The following is a 16,194-nucleotide window of genomic DNA, read 5'->3' as shown; positions in this document are numbered from 1 at the left end:
AGCTTGAGGAGAGCCTGGAGAGGTGGAGGTATGCACTGGAGAGAAGAGGAATGAAAGTCAGTAGGAGCAAAACGGAATACATATGCGTGAACGAGAGGAAGGGCAGTGGAATGGTGAGGATGCAAGTTGAGGCGACGAAGGCGTATGCATTTAAATACTTGGGGTCAACGGCCCAAAGTAACCGAGTGCAGCAGAGAGGTGAAGAAGAGAGTGCGGGCAGGGTGGAGAAGAGTGTCAGGAGTGATTTGCGACAGAAGGGTACCAGCAAGAGTTAAAGGGAAGGTTTGCAAGATGGTTGTGAGACCAGCTATGTCATATGGTTTGGAGACAGTGACACCGACGAAAAGACAGGAGACGGAGCTGGAGGTGGCAGAGTTGAAGATGCTAAGATTTTCATTGGGAGTGACGAAGAAGGACAGGATTAGGAACAAGTATATTAGAGAGAGCTCAGGTTGGACGGTTTTTAGACAATGCAAGAGAGACAAGATTGAGATGGCTTGGACATGTGTGGAGGAGAGATGCTGGTTATATTGGGAGAAAGATGCTGAATATGGAGCTGCCAGTGAAGAGGAAAAGAGGAAGGCCAAAGAGGAGGTTTATGGATGTGGTGAGAGGGGACATGCAGGTGGCTGGTGTGACAGAGGAAGATTCAGAGGACAGGAAGAAATAGAAACGGATGATCCACTGTGGCGACCCCTAACGGGAGCAGCTGAAAGTAGTAGTAGTAGGCATGAATGAAGTACAATTGATTGTCAAAGATTTTGTGATAATAAAGGTTGATGGTAAGGTAATAAATGAATAGCAGTAATAAAGAGTAATAACAGTAGGCTTATTAGCCTACTAACAACAGAGCACATGGCTGAACATCAGCACTGAAAAAAATGTCACCGTAGATCCTTATGTACTCAGATTATTTCATGCTGGGTTTAAGATACACATAGATACATATTTTGGACCTGTAATACAAAAAAAAAAAAAAAGAATACTGAATCTGTCTTGTAAAAATGAAACACTAAGGTAACTTATGTTGGGTCTAATGTGAGCTGTGAGCCAGGGTATTTATATTTAAGTGGTAGGAGAAGTTGAAGTCATCATTAGGCAACCTGTTGGGATGAATGGCCTCTTGTGACTGGTCATGAAGATGTTGTAATGGTTTAAAAGGCGGCAGTCTCAAGAGGTTGTTTGCATATGACGTCACGAACTGCAGATGGAGGGCAGGAAGTGATTTTCTACATAGGAAGCATTATCACAAACTTTCGAAATGCCTATGTTTGGTGTCATTAACTGAGAAACCACAAGGAGTTTTTATTGAGTACCAAAAGTTGTTGTTCATGGGGGGGGGCGGGGGGAATGCAAGAAATTGACTGAAAACGCCAGAAAAAATGGCTTGCCAACTGTCGTCTGCGGTTGGGAGGAGCGGAGTCAGCTAACGCCTGTCTGTGTAGTGACCACCTCATCACGAAAAAATCACTCTTCATAACATAAGGATCATGTCCAACATATCTTACTTTCTGTTTATACCTTTCTCTCATAATATCGTCTAAACTAGCACAGTTCAGGCTAAACTAGCTCCATCTCGTCCATTCTGCTTTTCACTTCCTGCCCTCCATTTGAATCTTGCACGTCATCAGAATCACGTGACTGCAAACAAGCTATTCTTTTATCACTACTTCTAGCAGAGGCCTTGCAGGCTGTAGCAGAATGTGTAACCTTGCTGGAATATCTTTTCCTAGCCATTGTCCTTAAAGGGATACGGACATCAAAATCTGAAAATTCGTATTGATAAGCTGTGTTCCGAGTTGGAATGTGACCGCAGAGAAATTAAGTGGCCAAAACAGTGTGTCTGCGGCCGCTCGAGAGAGATCTGCGATTGACTGTAGATGGTGTCCAATTTCAAATTGTGCCGGTGGATACGTAGACACCAGGCAATTTGCATATAAGGTATGTCATAGCGAGATGCTATAAAACCAAGGAGAAGCCGTTCTTTCACCCCCTCCTGATAGCTACTTGGCTTGAGTTTGTGCTATTTTGCTGAGACTTTATTATCGATCTTGCTACGACGTATTGCTATCTATCTATATAGCTATCTATCTATCTATCCATCTATTTATTATCTAAATATCTATCACTGCCGGAAAAGAGGAAGGCCAAAGAGTAGGTTTATGGATGGTGAGGGAGGACATGCAGGTGGCTGGTGTGACAGAGGAAGATGCAGAGGACAGGAAGAGATGGAAACAGATGATCCGCTGTAGCGAACCCTAACGGGAGCAGCCGAAAGTAGTAGTAGTAGATCTATCACTGCCGTGCCGTAAGCCTACCACCATTTTTTTCTATTGCAAGTGACGAGCGGTACCGAGCCCCACCCATGCGAACACCCAGGGAGACAGTAGCCAAAAGCTTTGAATTAATAAAACTACACCTATTTTCAGTTATGATTCAAACTCCCAATGTTAAAAAATGTGTTCAGAAAGGGCATGTCAGTCTCTCTTTAAGATTTAAGTACTTTTTTCACTTCATGGCCAGTATCAGTATGTAATCATTCATCTTTCCTATTTTATCACATTCTAGCTGTATACAGTTGATAAATGATAGAACATGTGTCAAAGCCTAAATTTTGGAGCATATCGAAAGATGTTTATGTTTATTAGCTGCAGCACTAGACATGGGTGTTGACAACTGTGTGCCAAGCACTCCAGGATGTTAACTGAAGTCTTCCTGAATGACAGGGGGGGGTACAGAAACACTCGTGGTCACTTTGGTTTCATTACACTACAGATGACTTCTGGAATACATATACCAAGGATTTCTTCTTTTCTGTTAAGTGATAAGAGGCTCACATTGTTAACATTGTTTTGTTTCAGTTTGATGTTGTAATAATATAACTAAATATGTTTTGACTGAAAAGTTGTGTAGATGGTTGATTATTTGATAGTAAAAACTGAGACAAGCTTCGCAGAAAAAAACGAGCATCTGTTTCATTTCATAGATTTAAAATGGCATTGAAATGACAAAAAAGAAAACTGGCAATAGAAAAGCTGTTCAAAAGCATCATCTTCCCTTAAAACACAATTGGTCTCTACTTGCTCGTTTAAGGTAGACGAGTCACTGCTCTCCATCACTGCTGTGCCTAAAATTGTAAGGTACTGTGTTGAAAATCGCTGGGCGTTCATGTGGTGATGTGGGGAGGAGGGAGGGGACTGCTAACTGCAAGAACGGACAGGAAGTTAGCCAAAATCGCATACAGCACCTTTAATTGTACCAACAACGCCAAGCCAAATTCCTAGTGCATGTAATGCACATGGCAATAAAAAGAATTTCTGATTCTGGATCAGAATCAATATTCTAAAATAGTCAGATATGGATGCTTAAATAAACAGTAATTTTAAGAATGAACAGCAGGTTTAAGCCATCATATCAAGGTTTTCCCCATTGGAATTACGGCGACGTGTGCTTCAATAGTTCCCAAAGTAATTTACTGATTTGCAGTGAAATATACTGACATCTGCAGTCAGCAGTTCTAATCCAGTACACTTTTTGTCAAATTCACCGAATATCTCCTCATGATCCACTAACTGTCCGTTCTGTATGTGTGCTGAAAACAAATCCGTTGTCTGTACACAGCCCTGGCTCTGTAAATAGAGTTGAAAGTCATGAAGACTGATGCGGAGGTTACTCTGTTTCTTCTTGACAGGTGGGTAACATTAGTTTTGCTGTTTCACAGAACCAGTCAGTCAGTATTGTTTTGTCCCATTTTCTGATGTTTGTGATAGCTAATTCCAACCAGTTAGCAAGCATGCAGAAACCTGTGTCACATTGGTGTGGCAGGTAATGTTAAATTACTTGCCTTCAGACATTTAGCTTACTTTCTAGTTTGCCAAGTTATGCTGCTGTTAAGATGTTAGCTATAGTAGCAGGTGAGTTGTGAGTATCTTTGTCTGGAACTGGTGTGCTGGCTCTGGGATACTGTCTCATCCTCTCTGCATAGATTGACAGCAGCAATTGTTGGGACAGCTTGCTAACCCACAACCTAGTAAATGTTAGTTACATTATTTGCTGTGTCATTGTTCACGCTATATTATTGTATTTGTATTTGTCCGTATTGTGGTTGTGAAGGGTTTTATAGCCACAAAGACGTTAAAACCCAAGTTTGCTAGCACAGTGGGATTATTTGGATTTATGCATAATTCAAAATACTCTGCTAGGTTGGGCATTCACAACTGCTCAATTGTAGTAGTCATCAACTACTCCCAAAAATTAGTCAAGTAATCGCGGGAGATATAGCATATTATTTTCACCCAATAACAATTATCAGTTCTCGTCAAAAATGTCTCAAATATAATCAGAGTCAAGTTTGTTGGCCATGTAGGTTTGCACATAGATGGAATTTGACTCCAGTTTCATGGTTCTCACAGTGTACCCAACATAGAATAACAACACAAAAATCTTCAGCTATATACACAAGGATTGACTATATAGAGGTGAAATAAGAGGTGATGAAGTGCAGTGGTGCAGAGAATATATCAAAGATGCTGAAATAACTGTTAGCAGGTTACTTGCATACATGCCTAAGGTAGATGGAGATGACAGAGCGTAGCAGTATATGTACAATGTATAGTATATACAAAATGGTTGGATTTATTTGACAATGTTGAGCATTCATTTGAATGACAGCCCATGGAAAGAAATTGTTTTTATATCTGGTTTTTTTGTGTACAGTGCTCTGTAGCGCCTACCAGAGGGGAGGAGTTGGAACAGGTTGTGATGGGTCTGCAGTGATGTTGCCTGCCCATTTCCTGACTCTGGAGATGTACAAGTCATGAATGGAGGGCAGGTTGGCATCAACGATTTTCTCTGCAGACTTAACTGTCTACTGTAGTCTGCCCCTGTCCTGTTTGGTGGTTGAGCCAAACCAGTCAGTGACGGATGTGCAGAGGACAGGCTGGATTATTGTAGTGTAGAACTGAATCAGTAGTTCCTGAGGCAGATTTAACTTCCTGAGCTGGTGGAGAAAGTGCATCCTCTACGGGTCCTTTTTTTTTTGCATTTTCCACCTTTATTTGATAGCAGTAGTAGAGAGAGATGGGAAAGGCAGGGGAGAGAGGGGATGACATGCAGCAAAGGGCCCAGGCTGGATTCGAACCCAGGCTGCTGCGGTAAGGACTCAGCCTTATATGTGGTATGCGCTCTACCAGGTGAGCCACCGGGGCACCCCCCTGCTGGTCCTTTTTGATGATTGTGTCTGTTTTGGATGCCCACATTAGGTTCTGGGAGATTATGGAACCCAGAAATCTGTAGATTTTCACCACAGACACCGTGTTGTTAAGTGTGGTGAGGGGGAACAGTGTTGGGGGGGGGGGCTCTTCCTGAAGTCCACTGTCATCTCAACAGTTTTGAGCATGTTAAGCTCGAGGTTATTATGGCCGCATCAGTGGGCCAGCTGTTCAACCTCCCGTCTATATGCAGACTCGTCACCATCCCGGATAAGGCCAATGAAGGATGGTTGTGTCTTCCACAAACTTCAGGAGTTTACCAGACGGGTCTCCGGAGGTGCAGTCATTTGTGTAGAGGGAGAAGAGTAGAAGGGAGAGCACACATCCCTGGGGGCACCAGTGCTGTTTGTCTGGGTGCAGGATGTGATCCTTTTTCTTTTTTTTCCCCTCCCAGCCTCACCTGCTGCCTCCTGTGTGTCATGAAGTATTAATCCACTGGCAGATGGAGGCTGGTACAGTGAGCTGGGTGAGTTTGGAGTGGAGGATAGCTGGGATGATGGTTTTAAATGCATGTGTTCCCGGGGAGTCGAGGTGTTGGAAGATGTAGCGCAATCCCATGGTGACTGTATTCTCCACTGGAGGATACAGTCACCATGTGATTTAAAAAAAAAAACGACTCCAGTGATGTGTTGAAGATCAGTGTGAAAATGGGGGCCAGCTGGTCAGCACAGACTTTCAGACAGGAGGGTGACACGCCATCCGGGCCTGGTGCCTTCCTGGTCTTCTGTCTCAGGAAGCGCTGGCGGACGTCCTCAACACAGATCCTGAGTGCGGGTGGGGGGGGGGTCGGCGGGGAGGGGAGAGGGGCTTGGCAGGGGGTGCAGTTGGTTGTATGTTGTGGCCGGAGAGGGTGAGGGGTGTGAAAGTGCACTTATCAAACCTGCAGTAAAACCCATTTAGATCGTCAGCCAGTTGATGGTTCCCTGCACTAATAATAATAATAATAATAATGATAATAATAAAAAACGTTATTTGTATAGCACCTTTCATACATAAAATGCAGCTCGAAGTGCTTTACATTAAAAACAGAGGAAACAATAAAACTCAACAATACAGATAAACTAAGTTGAAAACAATAAAACACAGATCTAGGCAAAAAAACATAAAACAATGCAAGAAATACAACCACATTACAAGATAAAAAAATAAGAATAAAAACAAATATAAAGTGGAATTAATTAAAGGCAAGAGCATAAAAATGGGTCTTGAGCTGGTTCTTAAAACTATTTATGTTGCTTCTCTTATTTGTTGGGGGAGTTTATTCCAAGCCATCAATGCTGCTTCGTCATACTTTTTGTAGTTCATTCTAGGGACATTAAGCATGCCAGCACCAGAGGATCCAAGAGAGCAGCTTCGAACTTAATCAGATAAGCAGTCAGATAGGTTATGAGGGTGCTAAACAATGTAGAGCTTTAAACACAAGTAAAAGAATTTTAAAATCAATCCTCAATGCTACAGGAAGCCAGTGCAAAGAGCATAAAACTGGAGTAATCTGATGATTTCTCATCCTGGTTTTTGTTAAGACCCTTTCTGCTGCGTTCTGTACTAGTTGCAACCTATCAATACTTTTTTGGGAAAACCAGTAAGAAGTGCATTGCAGTAGTCTAGAAGTGAAGAGATAAAAACATGCGTCACCTTTTGGCGTCTTCCAGGGAGAGCTAGGGTCTAATTCTAGTAATATTTTTTAGGTGAAAAAAGGCACCCTTTGTAACATTGTTGATACGTGATTTAAAATCCAACTCAGAGTCAATGATGACACCTGGGTTTTTTACTACAGTCTTATTCTGTACAGCCAGACTTCCCATTCTACTTTATCATTTCTTTCTGTGCACTAGTACCTATTATGAGAATTTCTGTCTTGTCTTCATTCAGTTTGAGAAAATTTTCACTCATCCACTGTTTAATACTCGACAGGAAATTCATCAAGGGATTGAGAGCATTGGGGTCATCTGGCACTACAGATAAATATAACTGAGTATCATCAGCATAAAAATGGAAATTCACTCCATGATCACAGATAATTTTCCCAAGCGGCAGCATGTACAGGCAGAACAATAAAGGACCTAGAATGGAATACCTGAGAAAATTACATGTTTGTCTGAGACATGGTCAGAAAGACTAACAAAATAGCTTCTACCAGTAAGACAAGTGTAGAACCATGATAGGGTAGTGCCTGAAAGGCCAATCCAATTCTCAAGGCAGTCTAGAAGTATATCATGATCGACTGTATCGAAGGCAGCTGTCAGATCAAAGAGTAAAAGAATGGAAACATTTTTATTATCAGCACTCACTCTGAGATTGTTGACTACTTGTACAAGCGCTGTTTCAACACTTGTCCTTTCCTAAAACCGGACTGAAATTTATCATGAATCTTGTTTTCATGCAAAAACCCATCCAGTGTGGGGGGATAGTCTCCTGTAGTTGGTAATATCTTTCAAACCTCTCCAGACTGATACTGGATTGTTAACCTCTTTTTCAACTTTTCAGCACCTTTGTGCCACTGCGATCTCCTTTTTGAGAGTATTTCTGGCATGGTTGTACCGAATCCTATCTCCACCCCTGTAGGCTTCCTCTTTGCCCTGATGAGGCTGCCTGAGTTTTGCTGTGAACCAGAGCTAATTGTTGTTAAAGGTACAGAAAGGTTTGGGGGGCACACATGTGTCCTCACAAAAGATGTCAGTGTGTGACAACCACGGGGGAACTTTAGCACCCGACCCAACAACGAAACAGAGATCGTTGGCAGGTTGGCCTGCTGTGGGCATTTATTCACAAGACAAATCGAAAAAATGCTACTACTGCTCCTCATCTCAGCCGGCTGGCTCCCGTCTTCCTTGGCTCCTACGCTGGGCAGCCAACACAACTATCGCTACCTCTCTCCCCCCCTGGCTGCTGTCTCTGGCTCCCTTTTATCCTTGGGCTCCTCCTCAGCCTCTGATTGGGGCCAGGTGTGTCGCTCAGTCTCCCTCCCGTTGAGGGGGGAAGTGGGTACAGGTGTGTTTCTGGGCTGTGCTGGGTCGCTGGCCATGTTGCAGAAGCTGGGCTGACACTGGGGTTGTCACAACTCCCCCTCCCAAGAAGGAAACCAGGGTCTCCACGTATGGCCCAGAGGCAGGCATCACGGCGGGACAGGGCGTTGGCGTTCTCCCGTCCCGGGCGGTGCACCACTCAGAAACTGTAATCCTGCAACATAAGGAACCATCGTGTTACCCGCTCGTCCGTGTCTTTGGCGGCGGCCATCCACCGGAGCGGAGCGTGGTCCGTGACGAGGTCGAAGCGTCTCCCCAGGAGGTAGTAGCGGAGCTTCTCCACTGCCCACTTGATGGCCAATGCCTCCTTCTCTACCGTGGAGTAGGCCTGCTCATGGGGCAGGAACTTGCGGCTTACGTAGGTCACCGGATGCTCCTCTCCATCCTTCACCTGGGAGAGGACTGCTCCCACCCCTATGGCTGAAGCATCAGTTTGGACCACAAAAGGCAGGGCAAAATCAGGGGTAACCAGTACAGAATCAGAGCAGAGGGCTTGCCTGAGCATGGTGAAGGCCTCCTCCGCTTCTCTGGTCCAGAGAACGCGGTCAGGTAGGTTCTTCTTGGTGAGGTTGTGGAGCGGGCCGGCCAGGGTTGCGTACTGGGGGATGAACCTCTGGTAGTACCCCACCAGTCCCAGGAACGACTTCACCTGTTTTTTCGTCACAGGGCGGGGCCACTCCCTGATGGCCTCCAGCTTCGGTTCCTGGGGCCAAACGTTGCCTCGTCCCACTCGGTAGCCCAGGTATGAGGCTTCCTCAACCCCAAGGCGGCACTTCCGCGGGTTGGCTGTGAGGCCCGCGGTCCTCAGGGCCCCCAGGATGGCTCGCAGGTGGGTCAGGTGACCCCCCAGGTGGTGCTGTGGATTACAATGTCGTCCAGGTAGGCCGCGGCGTAGGCCCGGTGAGGACCCAGGACCTGGTCCATCATCCGCTGGAAGGTGGCGGGGGCCCCATGTACCCCGAACGGGAGTACGGTGTATTGGTACAGCCCGGTTGGGGTCGCAAACGCCGTCTTCTCCCTTGCAGCCGGCGTCAGGGGAACCTGCCAATAGCCTTTAGTTAAGTCCAGGGTTGTAATGAAACGGGCTGGCCCTAGCCGCTCAATGAGCTCATCTACCCGGGGCATGGGATAGGCGTCAAACCTGGACACTGCATTCAGCTGCCTGAAATCGTTGCAAAACCTAAAAGTCCCATCTGGCTTAGGTACAAGGACTATGGGGCTAGACCAATGGCTCTGAGACTCCTCTATCACTCCCAACTTCAACATCTTTTCCACCTCCTCCTTAATGGCTGTCCACCTCGCCTCTGGGACCCGGTACGGCCTCACCCAAACGGTCACCCCTGGCTCGGTGTGGATGTCGTGAGTCGTCACTGTAGTTCGCCCAGGCAGCTCTGAGAAGACATCCTGGTGCTGCAGGACCACTTCACAGAGATCCTGCTGCTGGCTGGGCCCCAACATGGCTCCCATTGGAACCTCAGGGGGGGGAGAGTGGGTTAGAAACACTGGACCGGCCTGTGGGACAGGGTGAGAGTGCCATTTTTTAAGCAGATTGATATGGTAGAGCTGCGTAGGTTTCCGTCTCCCCGGCTGTCTTACCACATAGTTCACCTTCCCCACCTGCTCAACCACCTCGTAAGGCCCCTGCCACTTGGCCAGGAACTTACATTCAGATAAGGGGATTAGGACCAGTACCTTCTCACCTGGCTGGAAGGTACGCACCTGGGCCCCTCTGTTGTACACCTGGGCCTGGGCTTGCTGGGCCTGTTCCAGGTGCGTCCGCACCACCGGCCAGATCTGGGCCAGCCTCTTCTTCATCCCCTCCACGTGTTCGATGACGGAGTGGTGGGGGGAGGGACAGCTCTCCCAGACTTCCTTGGCCAGGTCGAGCAGCCCCCTCGGTCTCCTCCCATACAGCAGCTCGAACGGGGAGAACCCAGTGGAGGCCTGGGGTACCTCCCGGATGGCGAACAGCACATGTGGCAGGAGCTGGTCCCAGTTCTTCCCGTCAAGGTTGATTACCTTCTTCAACATGCTCTTGAGGGTCTTGTTAAATCTCTCCACCAGCCCGTCTGTCTGGGGGTGGTACACAGACGTCCTCAGCTGCTTCACCTGTAAGAGACTCAGGAGATCCTTTAAGACCCTGGACATAAAGCAGGAGCCTTGGTCTGTTAAGATTTCCCTGGCAATCCCCACCCGGCTAAACAGCAGCATCAGCTCCCTGGCTACAGACTTGGAAGAGGCGGCACGCAGTGGCACGGCTTCAGGATACCGAGTGGCGTAGTCCACCATCACCAGTAGATATCTGTGGCCTCTGCTGGTCTTGGGGAGGGGCCCCACTATGTCCATAGCCAGTCTCTCAAATGGGGTTTCAGTTATCAGCAATGGGACTAGGGGGTTGCGCACGGTAGGCCTGGGTGCATTTTTCTGACAATCGGGGCATTCCCTACAATAATCACAGACTTCCTTCTTCAACCCAGGCCAATAAAACCTTGCCTCAATTCCCTCCCGGGTCTTCTCCATTCCTAGTTGCACCCCTAATAGGTGGGTGTGGGCCATGTACAGTACTTTGGTTACATATGGCCGGGGTACGACCAGCTGCTCTACCACGTCCCCATTGCTTTTCACTACTCTATACAGTAGATTGCGCCGAGTGGCGAAGTGAGGATAAACAAGGGGACTCGCCGGATCTAGGGGCTTCCCATCGTGGACTTGCACCTGCGCCCAGGCATTCCTCAGGACCTCATCCTCCAGCTGTGCCGTTGCGAATCGCCCTTCTCGGGCGGCTCCATCCCCAGCAGCAAATGGGAAGTCCGACAGCGTGGTGAGGGGGGAGCTGTCCAGGTCCAGACCTGTCTGCTGAGCTGGGGCTGGCGAGGTTGCGGCGGTGTCAGGGCTGTCCATGGCGGGCGGTGGGCGGGCCTGCTCACTGGCGGTTGCGGTCTCCGGTGTCTCCAGGGAGGCCTGTTGCTCACGCTGGGCTACGTCATCCTCTCCTCCAGGCCCTTCATCAGTCGAGTGTGTGGGGGACCTCAGAGCTGCGCACACAGCGGGACGACGGTCCCTGTGCCTCCGGGTGGCGCGTGGCCGGCCTCGGCCTCTGTCGCGGCATTCACCCCAGTACTTCTCCAGCAGGCGGCAGTCTCGGCCCAGGAGGAGGTGAACCGGCAGCTCTGGGACCACCCCCGCCTGTACCGCATACGTACCCTTTGGGGTCTGGATCACGATGTGATGAGTCGGGTAGCTGCGGACATCGCCATGTATGCAGGTCACTTCCACCATCTCCCCTGGGGGGCCATCGACGAGGTCGGATCAGGGACAGGTGACTGCCCGTGTCGAGAAGAGCCCACGTATCCTGACACCCCACTTTTACTGGTAGGCGGGGCGCTTCGGACCCCTCGGAGGGCAGGCAGTCAGAGAATAAACAGCGTCCGGCTGAAGGGGGTTCTGGGGCGCTGGCAGTGGGCATGGATGCTTCGCCTCCGCCGGGGCACTGGCGAGCTAGATGTCCCTTCTGTCCACAGGAATAGCAGTGCCAGTCCTTTCGGGGTGATGGTGCTCGGGTTCTTCTCTGGGAGGTGGTGGGCGGGGCTGGTGTGCCCCGCTCCCCACCCTCACCTGTCTCTCGGGCTGCGCCTCCCTAGGGCGAGCGCTTTGGGCGGCCGCGCCCTTCATCTGCTGGGCTACCTGGTATGCTTCCAGCACTTGAGCTAGTTCATCAATTGAGGTCGGGGATTTCTGGGTGGCCCACCTTTGGGCCTCCGGCGGCAGAGAGCATACACATTTATCAAGTACGACCCTGTCAACCACGTCCGGGCCATCCCCCTCTGTCAACCAATTACATGTCAGCCTTCGCAATTGAGCCAACTGGCTGCGCACCAGCTCGGTGCCATTATATTCCCACGAAAAAACCCGTTGGGCCCTAGTAGCCAAATTGTGTCCATGAATGTTCAGAATCTCTTTCTTAACAGTTTTATAATCTGCTGAACTTACAGTGTCCAAGTCCTGGTACGCTCGCTGCGCATCTCCCATCAGGAACGGGGGTGATGATATTCGCCCATTGTGCCTCGGGCCAGCCCTCTCGCGTTGTCACCCACTCGAAGATCTCCAGGTACGCCGTCACGTCGTCCTCCGGTGTTTGTTTGGTGAGACGGCTGGCTGGTGTCACTCCGGGCAGCGCCGCGGTGTGTCGGGCGCCCAGCTGCGCCACCATCGTCTGGAGAGTGGCCATGCCCTCAGCCTGCTTGGTTTGGGCTTGGATCAGTATCTGCATTGCTGCCTCCATGCTTCAGCTGTCCACGGTCTGCTTCACTGAATCGGGTGCTCTGGTAGTGGTTTCACGCTGCCCGCATTCTCCACCAACTGTGACAACCACGGGGGAACTTTAGCACCTGACCCAACAACGAAACAGAGACCGTCGGCAGGTTGGCCCGCTGTGGGCATTTATTCACAAGACAAATCGAAAAAACGCTCAACACGACTACTGCTCCTCGTCTCAGCCGGCTGGCTCCCGTCTTCCTTGGCTCCTACGCTGGGCAGCCAACACAACTATCGCTACCTCTCTCCCCCCCTGGCGGCTGTCTCTGGCTCCCTTTTATCCTTGGGCTCCTCCTCAGCCTCTGATTGGGGCCAGGTGTGTCACTCAGTCTCCCTCCCGTTGAGGGGGGAAGTGGGTACAGGTGTGTTTCTGGGCTGTGCTGGGTCACTGGCCATGTTGCAGAAGCTGGGCTGACACCGGGGTTGTCACAACTGTCAGTAAGTTCGTCCAGGTCTGTAGATGCAGCCTCAGATACATTCCAATCAGTGCAGTCACGGCAGGCCTTGAGCTCCAGTTTTGACTCATTGGTCCATTTCCTCACAGTTTTAACCACAGGCTTTGCACATTTTAGTTTCTGCCTGTAGGTTGGGATGAGATGAATAGACAGTGATCAGAGAGTCCCAGGGTCACATGAGGGACAGAGTGATAGACATTCTTTAATATTGTGTAGCAGTGATTCAGTGTTTTTGTCCTTGGTGGGACATTTAACATGATGTCTGTATTTTGGCAGTTCTTGGCTGAGATTTGCTCTGTTAAAATCCCCAAGGATAATGAGAAAGGAGTGTGCATTCCATGTTTGTAATTTGATTAGCCAGGTGTTTTAACACCTCTTTAACACAGGCATGGGGTGGGATATAGACATCAACCTGAATAAATTATGAAAATTCCTGCGGTGAATAGAATTGTTTACTGTCTATGAAAAAGGTCTCTAAGTGAGGGCTGCATTATTTCGTCAACACTGTGACATCTGTACACCAACCTTCGTTTATGTAGAAGCATATGCCGCCACCCTATTTTTTTCCTGATAGCTCCGTTTTGCAGTCCACTTGGAGGAGTTGGAACTGCGGCAGATGAAGTGTACTGTCCAGTATATGCTCACTAAGCAAGGTTTCAGTGAGGCACAGGGCGACAGATCTGGAAATGTCTCCCCCCTGTTTATGAGTAGGAGTTTGTTTGTGTTGTTGGCCAGAGAGCAGTCATTCACCAGGGGAATTAACTGTAGCGCTGTTCTAAATCGTTGTTGTTGCAGTTTAATGAGCTTGCCGGATCACTTACCCCGTCTGCTTCTCCGTTGGAGTCCACACAGAGCTGCACCAGCCAAAAGCTTGGCAAGACTTTCATTAAAACATTCAGTTAAAGCCAGTTAAAACAAGTCTGTTCAGTTTGTCCAGTGGACAGTTGGGGGCTTAAAAGTTCTTCCCTGCTGTGTGGGATCAGTGAGTGGGCACTGGAAACTAAACAAACAAACAGAAACCGTACAAAAGAGTGCAGAACTGAGGCTACCGTCTGTGGCGCCATCTTTGTTTGTTCAGTAAAGGGTTAACTAACGTAGGTGAGACCAACCTAGGGGTAGATGAAATAGCAGAGTCCTCGATTGGCTCTGAGAGGCTGTTAACAAATGAGCCACAATCTGATTGAACTAAACCTCTCCAATAAGCCTGTCTGAGCCGGAGCATTTGACTGCAGTAACAACGCGACTGCTTTCTTGGAGGTGTTTCAGTTTAACTTGTGACCGTGTTAAAGCAACATTGTGCAACTTTTGTTTTACCTTAAAATAATGACTTCAAAATAATTATGATGGTAAACTAACTTGTAATGGGGAGAGTGGCGCTTTCATTTCCACTCCACGTCCCAAACTCTTGTTCTTGCACTATGTAAGTTGGGTTGAGCGGGTATGATGTCCTGCAAGCGTTATTTTATTTTTCTAAGATTGTGAAGTCAGTGTCCCATCAAAATGATTTTGAAGCTGTTATTTTAAGGTAAAAAAGTTGCATAATGTTGCTTTAACTAGTGACTTTCAGCCGAGTACATCCATAGTTGTCATGGTGACGGCAGCCGTTGAAAATTCTAAAAACCTAAAATTATCTTAAGTTGAATATTCAATACAATATATATTCGCCTTGTCCTTTTTGCCACCAAGAAGCAGTCACATTTCTTGAAGTCACTTTTAATGTGGGGAAAAACATATATTAGCAGAGTAGCTAGCATCTAATGAGGAATGTGACATAATATTACAGGTGAAATGACTGAATATGGGTCACTTTCCGATTGATAATAATGGTATAAAATACAACTGCACTGCCAGCTGTGGTTTCTTTCCCACATGAGAAATGTTACGAGAGGTGAATGAGTCTTGCTGAACACAATTCAACTCAGATAAATGGTTAGTGTAGATATTAAATACAGACGAGTGTGTATTTAAAATTGATTAAAATAAACTAAAGGCTTTTAGCAGGACACTACATGTTCTGGCTGTATTTTCAACAGCTCCTGACACTAAAGTCACCAGTTAACATGGTCACTTGTTAAACAGAAACACGGGGATAGGGGGAGTCTTTCCTTCTCTAAATACCATAAATTCTGTTTATTTAATATAGCGTAATGTTGAAAATGATTGTTCAAACCAAACAAATCTATGTTGGAACCAGTGTCCCCAGCTCCATATCTGCTGTAGATGCATTGCCAATGCTTTATTACTGCACAGTGCTTAAACCACAGATGAGTGATAAGTCTACAACTATGCAGTGTCAACTAGTGGTTTTGCTAGTCAACTATTCTGTGAAACCCCTAATGCTAAGTAAAGTTACCTTCATTGTTGGGCTTAGTCACAAACCTACGGTCAACTCTTTGGTCCTTGTAGTTTTGTTAAAACAATCGGAACAGCTAACTCTTGCTAGTTTTTACTCTGTTGTGTTTTGGATGCTGTGTTTGTGTGCATGTCGTTCGTTTTAGACGTTTTATATTATGTTTGTTTTGCTTCAGCTATGAGAACGAGACATCTACCTTCATGTCGTATAAAGCTGGAAAGTCTACATCATCTCCACCACCTGTGTCAAGTGTTGACTGTCAGTCTTTGTCTGAAAGGTGAGGTAAACTGTTCCAATTAGATATTTGGCGTTTGATTCCTCTTTTTGTGACCGCTTAAACCTCACAATCTGTTCAAAGTAATGGATTTTTTACATGGTCTATAATGTTGTTTAGAGAGCAGAACATGAAATTTTTTTTCGTTTCTTTTTTTTTTGTTTTACAGCGATGACTTTCCCATGGAAGAAGTAGAGGAGCTTGAGAAGAGCACCTTGTCTGCTACTGAACAGTTGGAACACAGGTATACTAGATGTAGAATAACCACTACAACTGTCATGGCACTGTCCCCAAATTCCTATTCTTTAGCACCCCTTGTGGCAGTTTGTTGTAAAAAAAAAAAGAAGAAGAAAAAAAAGGTGATAACTGTGAAGTGTTTTCTCAGTGGTCAGTTCAGATAATGTCTCATAGGTTAAAGGTCAACCTGTTAGCACAGACACAGGAGCTGCTCACCACCTGGTATCTGAGACTTCACGTTTGCCTCTAACAGCGAGGAAGTAAT

The 16,194-nt window shown here is 47.3% G+C and overlaps 1 protein-coding gene across 1 annotated transcript in view; it reads left to right on the top strand.

Moving 5' to 3' along the window:
- LOC130112903 (zinc finger protein 721-like) overlaps positions 1-16,194 on the top strand; it is a 79,623-nt gene that overhangs the window by 1,284 nt on the left and 62,145 nt on the right. The window contains exons 2-3 of the mRNA XM_056280426.1: positions 15,594-15,695; positions 15,862-15,936. Of these exons, the coding sequence (XP_056136401.1) occupies positions 15,594-15,695; positions 15,862-15,936 (177 nt within the window). The remainder of the gene's footprint in view (positions 1-15,593; positions 15,696-15,861; positions 15,937-16,194) is intronic.

This window comes from Lampris incognitus, chromosome 5, assembly GCF_029633865.1.
Source record: "Lampris incognitus isolate fLamInc1 chromosome 5, fLamInc1.hap2, whole genome shotgun sequence".
NCBI classification, from domain to species: domain Eukaryota; kingdom Metazoa; phylum Chordata; class Actinopteri; order Lampriformes; family Lampridae; genus Lampris; species Lampris incognitus.
This window is presented reverse-complemented; position numbering and strand designations above follow the sequence as displayed.